At 41.2% G+C, this 12,910-nt stretch overlaps 1 protein-coding gene across 1 annotated transcript in view; it reads left to right on the top strand.

Annotated features, from left to right (window-relative positions):
* The window catches only part of ANKH (ANKH inorganic pyrophosphate transport regulator), a 100,935-nt gene that overhangs the window by 62,877 nt on the left and 25,148 nt on the right, over nt 1-12,910 (top strand). The window contains exons 3-7 of the mRNA XM_075744837.1: nt 3,825-3,943; nt 5,089-5,172; nt 7,651-7,821; nt 8,424-8,558; nt 10,856-10,948. Coding sequence (XP_075600952.1) covers nt 3,825-3,943; nt 5,089-5,172; nt 7,651-7,821; nt 8,424-8,558; nt 10,856-10,948 — 602 coding nt within the window. The remainder of the gene's footprint in view (nt 1-3,824; nt 3,944-5,088; nt 5,173-7,650; nt 7,822-8,423; nt 8,559-10,855; nt 10,949-12,910) is intronic.

Raw genomic sequence — 12,910 nt, 5'->3', positions numbered from 1 at the left:
ATTTACAAGGGGGATACAGGCTTTTGCTTGTGCTTTAAGTCAGGCTAATCAAAGACGTAAAGAAATCTATGTACCTTGTGGCATCTCCAAATGAAGATTTGCAATTCAAGTGTGTGTTGGTTGGTGATCGGTGGGTTTTGGGTGTTTTTTTGCAAATTGACATTTTCCTTTCTGCCCAAATCACTTAGCTGAACAAGATTCTGACTAGCACCAGTTTTGGCCATGTGAGCCATCTTTCTGAGAAGCAGCAGAATAGATTTTTACTTCTCAGGTCTCCAAGTTCATTTTTAAATGTGATAGCAAAGTATGAAAATGGAGTGCATCTAAAAAGAACACATTTTAACCCAAAAACATTTTTGGATTTTTTTTTTCCTCCAATAAAGCTAATATTGGTAATGTAGCTCTGTGTCTGGAAGTAAATGGTATAACTTCCTAAGAAAGTTTCTTTTTGTTTACTTTATGATGTAAGTATAACACGCTGGGTAGTAGACAGCTCCAAAATGACTACAGTACAGCTATTTGTTTGAGACTGCTGGCATCATTAAGAGTGTGTTCAGTTGTTTCAAGAATGTATGAAGTTTATGTGATAGTAATCAGCTTGTTAGAGAAATCGGTGTAGGAAAGAGGAGATCCAATTAGGTACATGGTGTTTCAGTGTCATTTCTTAAGCTTCTGGGTCTTAAAACTCAACTGGAAAAGACAAAAGCAAGCATTCCTGCTTAAATGATGTAGCAAAACTAATCCATAGGCATATCAAATTAAATGAGGTAGTAGACGAGCGCAAACAAGCAGTTTGTCTTGGAATTGGACTTCTCTGTTTTGATTGAAATGATGCAAGGAATGGGAAGAGCCATCTGCTTTAGATTCATGTAATACTCTTCAGCTCTGTTATTAATTTTGTACCATGCTTCATAACACATTTGTGAGGTTGGCCAAGGTTAAGTTCTAGTTGCATCAGCAATTGCTTTATTCACAGCTCAGAGATACACGCCTGTATATTTGTCAGTAAATCTCAGCTTGCCGAATCCTTCTTTCTGAGGATGGAAATATTCATTGACATCAGCAAAAGTGATTCTGTGCTTTCACTGACATGGGGAAGAAAATAGCTCACTATTTTAAAACTATCTTTTAACTTTAACCATTATGATTTTAAAATCAAAATCACATTAAAAAGTGCAGTTCAAATTTTTTTTTGATAGGAGGGACAAAAAAGAATCTTACAGCTTACAAAGCACAGCACTGATATCCCTAGAAATCTTAAAAATGTGGTGCTGTGGGCTGCAGTGGTGTAAGTTGCTTGAGAGTGCCCTGCCAATAAACTACAACCCTGTGGTGAACTGCCTGTTCCTAGAAGTGAGAGCAGTTTGGCCTCCGATTCTGTAATTTTTCTGTGATAGTAAACTTAAAAAAACCCAAACAGACAAGAATTTAAACATCTCAGTGGCTTTGAGAGCCAAAAAAGTTACTTATTACTCACTTTCTAAACACTTTAAGAGTCTCCTTTAAAGCAGGAGCAGCCCAGCGGGTGAAGCGCACGGAGAGCACAGAGGGTGCCTTATGTGGCGTGCTGTCTTCCCAGCACTGCACTGCTGGTGGAGGCCCCTCCACAGGAACAGGTTCCTCAGCACCTGGGCTCTGATTCTGTCAGTCCTCATGTGGGGAATAAGGCTGGTGTGTTTCCTGCAGCAGTTTTTAAGTGTTTGTGCAGAAGAAGTGTAAAGGAAGTTCAGTGGGACCTAAGAGACAGCTCAATGAATCCGACCCTCCCAGGCAGCTTGCCTTCCAAACTTCTTCATTCAAATAAGTCGATTTTTCAATAAGTACATGGAGAAACATCCATGTACTGCCCTGCTGTAAAAGCAGCTGTCCACAAGGATTTATGACGTGAAAATCCATGCATAACAGAGAGTTTTCAAAGTACTGAGAAAAAATTGGTGTATGGATATTTGCACAAATAAAAAGGGGCTGTGCTTGATGTGTGACTGGACTGCAGCAAATACATAAACACTTAAACAACTAAATTGGCTTCCCTGGACTTGGGAGAGGTTGGAATCGTGTTTAAAGATTTTCCCTAATCCTATTCAAAAGAAAACAAAGCTGGGAGTGCCTCAGGATGGCTAAACAACTTGGAGATTAGTGGGTGAACTGAGAAACTGCGAGTCTAACACTCACAGTTCAGATGAAAGACATATAGATAAGGACCAGCATAGGGAAAGGGGGAGTTTTTAACATTTTAGCATGCGCAGTCCCAGTTGTCTGGAATGAGGCTCGTGCCTGTTCCCAGTGCCGTCACACCACCTTCTTTTTCACTACCTTGTTTACTCTGTCTTGTTCTAACTGAAAATATCTTTTCTGTCCTGTTAACCATTTTAACTGCTGTATGCCTAAGCCATCACAAAACAATGATGACTTAAACTCCTCTTCACTTACTACCAAACACTGTTTATGAGTTATGAGAGTTAGTTTTAGGCTAAAAAGATTAAATTGACCAACTAGTGTTAGCACTTGTCAATCCGATTATGTGACCTGCATGTCATTATGTGACATGAAATGGATGTTTCCTGAAAAACCCTATATGAAGGTCTGTACAATGATAATAGCGTTGTTGTAAATGGAAAATCAGATAGATGGTCATATTTGAAATAATTATCTTGGAAAAGCCACAAATGGAAGAGAATTGAGGTAAGATTCCCCAGGCACAAGTAATTCTGCCATTACTTGTGCTGGGAGATTGGCTTTGCAACCTAATCATTCTTTTAACAGCTATTGCAAGTGTACAGATGAAACTACGTAATAGTATGCGGGTCTGGAACTTAGTTTATAAAAGATGAAAAACTATTTGGACTGTTTAACTGTGCATATTATGTAAGTCCCCATAGCTCAGAGACTCCAGTCATAGCTAGCTCTTCGTTATTCCTGGTCATGGGGAGAACTCAGGGGTTATTAAAACATCTGGATAACATGGGTACTAACAGAGACAGACATAATCAGTTCTTCAGAGAGACATGTGGTGAGTCCCTGCGTTGGTGCTGTCTTCAACCCAACATCTTGGGAAGAGAGACCTGGCACAAGGCGTGTTGCCCAGCACTTAAAATTGTCACCTTGGGTTGAAACACGATGGCGAAATAACATACTGGTGATGGGAAGTCGGAACCCCCTGATTTCTAGCGGTGCCCTTTTCTGACTTGTGGCTCCAGAGATGCCAGCTCTAGATAAGGAAGGAAACTAAGGCTGGTCAAGGCTGCCCAGAGACTCTGCAGTGAACCACGCGGTGCCCTGACAGGTCCCAGCAGAGGTGATCATTAGGCAGAGTAAGGGAGAGACATAATGAGTGTGATTTCTTGCGTGCCTTCGCAATCCATAGTATCCTTTTACAGCTTTGGGCACGTTTACAGATAATGTCATGAGAACACAGTAACAATAGGTGGTTTCGGCGTTTATAAGGTACTACATCCCATGAAAGACAATGCCTGGTGAAACAGCTTTTCTAACAAAGAGCCTTGAGTTAATGAAAGAGCAGTAGATTTTCTGAAGTAGCAGTGTGTTCATTTAGCAAGCAGATGTGGCACTTACTATATCCATCTCCCAACCCAGTCATTTGTTATCACTCTTCTGCCAAAGGTTACTTCAAAAAGAACCATGAGAGCACTCCTTAGTCATAAACAGCAGCTGGTGAGGCTGTAATATCCTGAAGCCCCTGCAGCTGTTTGCTAAGTGGATGCACGTCTGAGCTCCCAGGCGTCAGTCTTTCAGGTACTTCTGAGTATCTCACCCAGAGTCCATATGTAACCTTTATTATTCATTCTATTCTTGTGTCTCTACAGCATATAGTGATTTGGGGTATTACATTATTAATAAGCTGCACCATGTGGATGAATCAGTGGGAAGTAAAACTCGGAGGGCCTTCCTTTATCTTGCTGCCTTCCCTTTTATGGATGCCATGGTGAGTGCCTGATTTAGAACTGAATTTTAATGAGTGGGTTTTTTTTGTTTTGGTTTTTTTTTTTTTTGTAACCTTAGTTTGCAAAGTCTGTTACCTGATGGGAAACTGGAGGTGTGCAGAAGGAAGGTGTGTCCTTTGCAAGCAGTACCTCTGGATATACCTGGATACATCATCTCCTGCTACCTGGAAAAAGCATCTAGGTGGACTTTGAACATCCAGAGATCATGACAAATGTAAAAAACCTCAGCTGCCTTGTTAGAGTTACTGTATGTGCATGCTGGAAAGCACTGGTCATCTTGTGATGAGCTGCACCGTTTGTCTGTGTCCTCTCATTCCAATTTGTAGTTACAGTTGGATTTGCCTTGCATTCCCAGATCACCTGCAGAGCTCACAAGGAATAAGCTCAATACTTTATCAAAGCAAATTTGTTGAAAAGGCATTTCTTACCGTCAATTTTTGCAAGCATAGCTAAGTCCAATATATCTCAAATGCATGGGCAAGAGAGCCACACATGGGGTTAGGCTGCTGCTCCCGAGATCACCAGGCTTACTGCTTGTGGCCTGCACAGCATAAAAATTTGGCAGCTCTCTCTAATTCCTCTACTTCTATGTGAAACTGGTAAAGGATAACCTTCTCATGGCATGCCTCCACCACTTTCTGTATGGCTTTGTCCACTTGAAACAGTAGCTGACAATAAAAAGAAGTTGGATCATTAAGTTTTCTTTTCCAGAGAGGACTCGGTATAACTCAGTGAGCCAATGGACATTACACTTCAGAGGTGTATCCAACTGGTGGATGACAAGAAATGTTTTTTCCCTCGGATTATTTAGTATGATAATCCATCCTGTACAGCATCTGTTTTATGAAGAAGGGGCAGTTTCTTATTAGATCTGCTCAGAATTTTCTGTACAGTCTTTAAAATTATTTCTATTCTCCCTTTCAGCCCTGGCAACAAGGAACTGAACGCAGTAGTGCTTTCCCTGCATTACTGCCTTAACAGGTTCACACCAGGTACTGCTGGTGGAAAAGAGCTTTATAAGTTGTTTGTGTACAATGTAACAACCAGAAAACAGCATTCCAGGACCTGAAATCATTCGCAAATATCATAATCACTTCCCTCCAAATTCTTCTCTGCCTTCTTTCAGGCATGGACCCATGCTGGGATTCTGCTGAAACACAAGTACAGTTTCCTAGTGGGATGTGCCTCCATCTCAGATGTCATAGCTCAGGTAATGACTCCTCTTAGCAGCCGCTGTTTCCATTGTGTGACGGACTGGATGCTTTCCTAAGCAGGGGCTCCTTTGCACAGAGACTGTCTTCGCTCTCTACCACGAATAACACACCAGAGGAAATAATCTTGTGTGTGCTGTTCTCCAGCTCTTTCCCCACCGTGTGGAGGCTGTTTGTTGACAGTTGTGGTTTAGGCTGGTCTCACTTGACTGGATCAAGTCAGCCCCAAAGCAATGTGAGGAGAAAGGAACCAGGATTGTTTGGGCTAGGGTCATGTCTTCCAGCACCTCCACAACCCTATTTCAGAATGGTTGAGAAACAAGCATTGTGTACACGTGTACATCTGGGAAAAAGAAAGGTCAGGCAAAGAGACTGATGGCTGCTACCAATCCTGAGGCTGGCGAAGTGCTTTGAAAGAGACCTTTCTCCACCCTCTGCATTCTCCCCCACACTTCACACAGTTGCCCTGAAACGTTGAGTGGGTCTTTTACACGGGGGAGTGAAGGCTTGATTCTCCAGTTCACCTGTCAGTTTTTCACATGCTGACTAATGCAGTGAAATGCAGTAGTGTAAGCCATCCTCCAAGTGCCAGTATGGCACTGTTCTTGGTACTGGTCCAAAAGGTGAAGGCTCAGAACTGCAGCAGAGGGGATCTCTGATGATAGCCCCCGGATGATGCAGAGACCAAATGTGGTTTGAACTTTCATTTGTGAGGGAGGGGTTAAATATCCTGTTGCTTTGTACTAGATGCACTTAAAAAAACAACATTCATGCATATTGCTGATGGCCAGTGTTGTAGCATTTGAGAAACAATATACAGCCCTCTTCTTAAAGCATATATAAAAATATTACGAAATGGAGAGTCCTAGCACCTGTAAAACAGTTGCTGTACTGCCTCATTACCAGCTGAGTGGTGTAATGACCGGGTAAGAAAGAGGATAATAACAGTACAACATCAAAGGAAATAAGAAGTCAACAGCACTTAGTTCAATTTTCCATAGCATTTTCTTCCCACTAAATTTGAGCAAACCATAAACCAGGTTGAACCATTCAGTCAGCTGCTATTCTATGTTTGGCAGGTCTGCCCCTCTCCAGTACTGCACTAAATCCCTGAAGATAATACCAATTACTGTAAATGACCTTGTCCCTCAGGATCTGCTCTTGTTCTGACATGACCTACAAAGTTTGCTGACCCTAGATGCATGTCGGGTCATATACAGCTAAATACAGAAACAAATTCTTATTTTGGCCATGGTACACATGCCCTTTCCACAATAGTTGGTGAGAGGGGTGCCAGGGTTGTGAAGAATAAGACACCTGTCATCTTCTCTCAACAAAATGCACTGAGCAAAGCCAAATCCAGAAGACAAAAAGTTGTGACTCTCCATACCCCAGAACTCCCTACACCTACATCTGCTGTCTACACAGCAAATGTGCAGGCAGTAGCTAATTCTCCTTGGGTAGCTTTATATACACACTTTTTGTGACTGACTTTGCTTCTATTTATTGAAAAACAATTCTTTTGTAGGGTTCAAAAGAGTAGTTTTGCAAACTTTGATAAACAGTGTGGTCTGCCTAATAAACATTTGCACAGTGTGATTTTTCTTAAGCCTTTCCTGAGCTCTAGCAATGAAGGAGACAACCTACCCCTGAACAATGTGTTTTGTATTTCTTGTAACTCACTCGAATGCCAGCATGTCCCAGCAGGGTTGTCCTTGATTCTGCTGTTCACAGCACCAAACACGGTTGGCTTTCCAGTTGTACCACCCCATCCAGAGACACTTGGAATTTAACAGGCACACCATCAGCTCTGTACTCTGCGAAGAGAATAATATCATATTAATCAATTCCTTTGCATTTTCTGGATTGAGCATTTAATCTTATGAGACTGAATGACGAGCTGTTCATTAGCTCAGAAGTTCCTATTTCAGTTACATCAATGTGACACTCAGCTGAAGAGAGAATGATGAAATACTGAAATTTCACTCAAAAAAGCAGAAAATTAGGACAACATAAGACTTCCTGCTTCTAAATATTGACGTGAATACTTTAAAAAAAAAAAAAAAAGGCTTAGAAGCTGACCCTAGAAGCATGTCTCCAGCCTCGGTGTATATCAGAATAGCACATTCTCCTAGGAAGGGTGACACTCAGCCACATGCTTGCTGCCAGACCTTGCCAGACTTTCATGCTAACCTTCTCCTATTTATGGCTTCTAGTCTGACAACCTGCCTATACCTTCAAGTACTGTTTAAGAGAGCTTCTGTGTGATGTTAACTGTTGTTCTTTTCATTTGCATGACCGAATGCAGGGGGGATCCTGACTAAAGTTTCAAATGCCACAAACTCAAAGTCAGATAGGTACTGCAGTCACACATGGTTGTTGGTTCAGATGGACTAGCCTGGAGTCAGACAGGAGATATGATAGCCCTAAATAAACACATAGACAAATTACTAACCATTTATTTGTTTGCCTTGCAGGTTGTTTTTGTAGCCATTTTGCTTCACAGTCACTTGGAGTGCAGGGAGCCTCTCTTGATCCCAATCTTGTCCTTATACATGGGAGCACTTGTCCGATGTACCACATTATGCCTCGGATACTACAGGAACATACATGATGTTATTCCTGACAGGAGTGGGCCTGAAATGGGGGTATGTCTTAATACATTGCGCTTTTTCAAATTCAGTAATTTCAAACTTGCTTTTTGTGTTACAATACTGTACTAAACCACTGTGCATGAAGGGCGTCCTCTCTCCATCCTGCAGGAAAAAATATTTTCACTTAAAGAAGCATTGTAGAAACTATTCCAGCAACAGTGCACATGAGGCAATGCTTCCCGTGGTGTGATGTGCTGTCTGCTGAGCACCTCTGTGCTGAGCTCTGTTCTGAGCTGTAAGACAGCCCAGCATGAACTAAGTGGACACCTTATTTCACAGAGAGGAAGGTCTCAAAATTCCTCTTTTTCCTCAAATGTCATATTGGTTTTCACATATCTTTGTCTGATAGCCACAACAAATTATGCAGATAGGTATCTTATGCATTATTTATTGAGATCCATGACACAGCTTCTTTTGAATCAGTATTACTAACATGAGTGAAAATATTTTAGGCTCCTCATATTGAAAACTATTGAAATGGATGTACCAAACTAACAATGGGTGGGAAAAGCAAAAATCCTTTGTGCATTTGGTTCAGTTCTGAATGTTTTTTTCCAAACCCACTTCTCTTTTTTATTTTTTCCTATGTGTTGCAGGGAGAGGCTACAATAAGGAAGATGCTGAGTTTCTGGTGGCCTTTGGCATTAATTTTGGCAACTCAGCGAATAAGTAGGCCCATTGTCAACCTCTTTGTCTCCCGGGACCTAGGTGGCAGTTCTACAGCCACAGAGGTAAGAAAGTCAGTGCTGCCCATTGCTGCAAATGACCATTTACATAGAGTTGCCTCTGTGTTTCTCTTCTCAGCTGTGCTGGCAAGAAAAAATTGGCCTAAGTACACTTCTGTTTAGCGCTGTCTTTATTCTTGAAAAGAGGACTGCTTGGACTCTTACCATGAGCATTTCTGCCAGGCCTAGTGGGACCTCACCCTCAACAAGACCAGTAGGAATTTTTCACTGAACAGTTCCAGCGTCCCAGGTTTTCATGCTCTACGTATAGGTACCTATGCTCTGGAGCACTCAGATCCCAGAGATTTTAGGACAATTGTCCTAAAACAGCCGTGTCCTGCTGTTTCCTGTCATCTATATTTATGGCTGTGAAAACTGATGTGAAACTGCTGTTAGCTGTCAGTGCATCACACAGAATAGGGTAGAGATGTAAGGCAGCACATCATTAAAAAAAAATCTGTCTCCTGGTTGGGATATGAAATGTACCCTGTTTCTCTTGAGGAATTTCAGATTACTCCAATAGTCTCCTGCAGCTGACAGGAGCCAGACTTATGGTTGTAATGCAGAGCCTTCACCAATGCTCACCGTGAGCTGACCTATTCTCTTAAGAAGTCTGAGGGACCTTTGCTGCCAGTTTCAGTGGGAGGACGTCTAGATCCATGTAGTCATTAGCAAATCTCTCCTGTTTTTTCTCTAAGAAAAACAGAGCTCTAAGATACTAAATGGAAAGGAAAATTCAAACAGCTGATGCCCAACAAACATTCTCTCAGCACTGCTTGTTTGTGATAGTGTGTAATTCATTCACACAGGAGTTGCCAGTGACTGCAAATAAACAGCTGTGGAGAGAGAATTTAGGAAGCGTAACTTTTACATTACACTTTTACATCTGTAAATCAGGGATCAGCCTGTGCATTAATAGCAGTCTCAGTATAAGGGGAGCCAGAGCATGTTAGCAGGGATCAGTTTTGTATTTCTTGGTGACTTCTGATTTTAGATGCATCACATTTCATGGCTAGCCAACTGCATTTTGTGGCTAGTGGGATGACTCCAAATACATGTCATAGCAGGCTTTTTACACTAACAGTAACTGTCACATTTCAACTTTCTCTGATTTCTGAAATAATTGCCTCTGAAAAGGGAGGTGCTGGCCACAGGGATAGCATCATTGTCTGGAGCCTCAGTATACACGGGAGTTTTACAGGTCCGCTGTTCAATAATATCGGCAACTGTCAGTTGTAAGATTAGTAGGGAAGAATCTGTCCCCCTCTCTTCCTCTCTGTGGATATTACTACTTCCCCCCCTCCCTTTTAAACAGCACAGGGAACAAATTAGCTTGTTACATGGTCCTGTGTTTGTATAGATCTTTAACCAAGCAGGGACAGCAATTACATTTATAACAGGAAAATGGGGTCAGATATAACCAACAAAACATACATCAAAAGTTTAGGAGCAAAACAGAGACAGCAGTAGTTAAAAAAGGTTTTTCTTAACACTACCATTGCCAGATTTAAAATGAATCTGAATTTAGATGAATTGTAACAGATCTGAACCTGCAAACAAAAGGCAGTCAAACGCTTTGATTTCTGGAATTAAGAGAGGTGGGCTGCTTCTTCAGAAATTGAAAGCATCAGTAAAATCTTTCATACATGAGTGTGTTTTTGATGTACCACTTGGATTGTACTTGTGAAAGTGCAAAAGGGCCTAGTTTTAAATTGCAGGTGGTGAGTTTCTCATGATAAAAATGGTCACCTGGAATTATTTTTGTCTGGTTTTCATTGATTAACACTAAAGTGGGGAGAGCATTTGCTCATAAGTGCCTCCTGCCCCAGAACAGTCGGTTTGATGTCTGAAGTCAGTCGGCCACTGAGGTCTACTGTTTTCCAGTCGGTCTGTCTTACTTAAAACTGTTTTACTTACAAATAACCAAGTAAAACGTATATAGATTAAGATTCTGCTACTCGGATGTCTGTAGGTAAAATAAGTCAGGAGCAATGTGGGAGGGAGCTGAGGAGCACACACCAGCCCAAGTTAACTATTATCCCAAAGTATCAGAGTGATGGTGAGACAACAAAACTGAGTAATGTAGCTTCATGGCACAAAAGATTCCCTAAACTTAAAATACTGGGCTGAATGATGGCCACTCTGATGGTCTTCCTGAAACAAAGAGTTTCCAGTCGCCTGCCTGATATCTCATTGCGTGAAGGTCAATGTGGTGATGATATTGGTGGGAAATGGCACCCTACATTAGTTTGACTGTTCTGTTTGAAGATTTGAAGTTTGTGTTTCCCTGTTCCTTTTCATAGGCAGTGGCGATTCTGACAGCTACGTATCCTGTGGGACACATGCCGTATGGCTGGCTGACAGAGATCAGAGCGGTATACCCTGCTTTTGACAAGGTGAGTGCCCATGTTAGGGGTATAAGAAATACCTTTCGTGTCATTTCACATCTGTGGGCCTCCTCTTTCTCTCTATTACAGCATTTTAATTTAGGGATGGGTTCAGTGATGTCAGAGGAATTTCTGCCAAAAAAATAGGAAGAAAGTTAGTACATGGCTCCATAATCGAGTGTAACAGATTCTTCAAAAAGTAAACAACCAAAGATTAAATAGAGCTGTATTAATGGCCATTTATTGTTTTGCTTCTCTTTACATTTGCTTTTGATACCTATTGTTCCTTGTCCCACTGATAAGGTTTTCTTAAAATCCTAGTTAAAATGAATTGGGTTTTGATGGCTTCAAGCCATCATGTTGTTTAATTTATGATTTTAACCTTAGCTCTGTGTTACAAGGTACTAAGCTACCTTTTGAATAGATAGGTGCTGTATTTTTAAGGATTAAAACATGTCCTCGCTTATTAACTAACTATGATGTAGCTACTTAGCTAATAAAGTGATTTCTCACAAAGCATCCAGTGGTGAGTGAGCAAGCTCACGCCTTTTCTCCAGATTCTGCAGTATCTCTCAAATGGGTTTAAGTTCATTTGCTTATATTAGTATTTAGCAAAGGGTGTTTTATAGACTGATGGTAACACAGATAACATAGATTAATTTAGTAGCACTGACTTAGTTGACCAAGACTATGAAGATTTTTGTTGGCAAATCATGTAAGAATGCAAGGACTGCTCCTGGAACACAGCACAGTGTAAATATATAACCAAAATTAATTTTGTTCAGACTCTATTTCGCTCCGTTTTAGAACTGGTACTCACTAGCCCATCTGTTGTGCAAAGAACAGTCGTGTCCTGCAACACTCTAATTCAAATACCAGATCCCGTCCTTCCCTTTATTTATCAATTAGTAACTGAACTTTCTGGTTCCAAATATTGATGAAAACTTTCCTTGCTTGCCCGCTCAGGGACATATTTAACTGAAGCAAGGCCCATTTGATATGATCCGCCATATTTCCAAGGAGAATTTAAAAACAAAATAAAGAAAAGGCAAATCAGTCCTAACTTCTTAACCTGCCTGTGTACAGCTAAGTTGACCTGTCAGATAAAATACAACATGCAGACTTTCTCAGAGGTCATGCTGCTGAAAAGGAACTGCAGATGCAAAACCAATAAACTGCAAGATAAAAATGGTTTGGGACAGGAAACACAGGGGCTGCTAACTTCATCTGTTTTGAGCGACAATCAAATGCGTTATTGCCAAGCAAAATTAACAGCAATTAAGACCCTAAATCCAGGCTTCATTTAGCTGGTGGAAGATTTGCTGACAGCTTTAGTGGTGGCAGGATTAGACCATGATTTGTCTGTTTGTTTATTTCAGTTAAAAAGCTTATTATAGAGCTCTTGCAGAACAAATGTGAGGAAGAAAAGCTGTGGTAAGGCACAAATAGGTACAATTTATCTAGTTGCCGAAAAAGTATATAATAGGGATTTTAGTTGCACATTTTAAGAGCGGTTTGGCATAAAATGTGCTAAGTGAGGTAGCAGCGGTATAAAGTGTATCTCATCTGGGCAGCCATGTGTGCAAATGCCTCCACCATTTCTTTCAGACACTAACTACCAAACCAGAAACCCACAGTGGGTTTTTTCAGATCGCTGTGAGAATTGCTTTACCCTTGGTCACACATCATTCACGTGTCACCATGCCTTTGAAAAGCTTTGTTTCCTTAAGCTAAGGTGTTCTCTGAAGAGTCCAAACAGAACCACTTTTTATTTCCAATTCTGTAAAGCCTCCATTGTGATTTTCAGATGCTGAAACAGTTTCCATGCATCCAAACTCCATTTTCTTTTGTCAGTTACTCAGAAAGCTGGTGATGCTGATGGCCATCAGAAGCACGCTACGTTGCCTTAGCTGGCTGACGGGATTTGGGATCCAGAAAGTATGGCCCTCTTCAGTGGCTCTACCAGACAAG

Source organism: Balearica regulorum, chromosome 2 (genome assembly GCF_011004875.1).
Source record: "Balearica regulorum gibbericeps isolate bBalReg1 chromosome 2, bBalReg1.pri, whole genome shotgun sequence".
Classification (NCBI taxonomy): domain Eukaryota; kingdom Metazoa; phylum Chordata; class Aves; order Gruiformes; family Gruidae; genus Balearica; species Balearica regulorum.
This window is presented reverse-complemented; position numbering and strand designations above follow the sequence as displayed.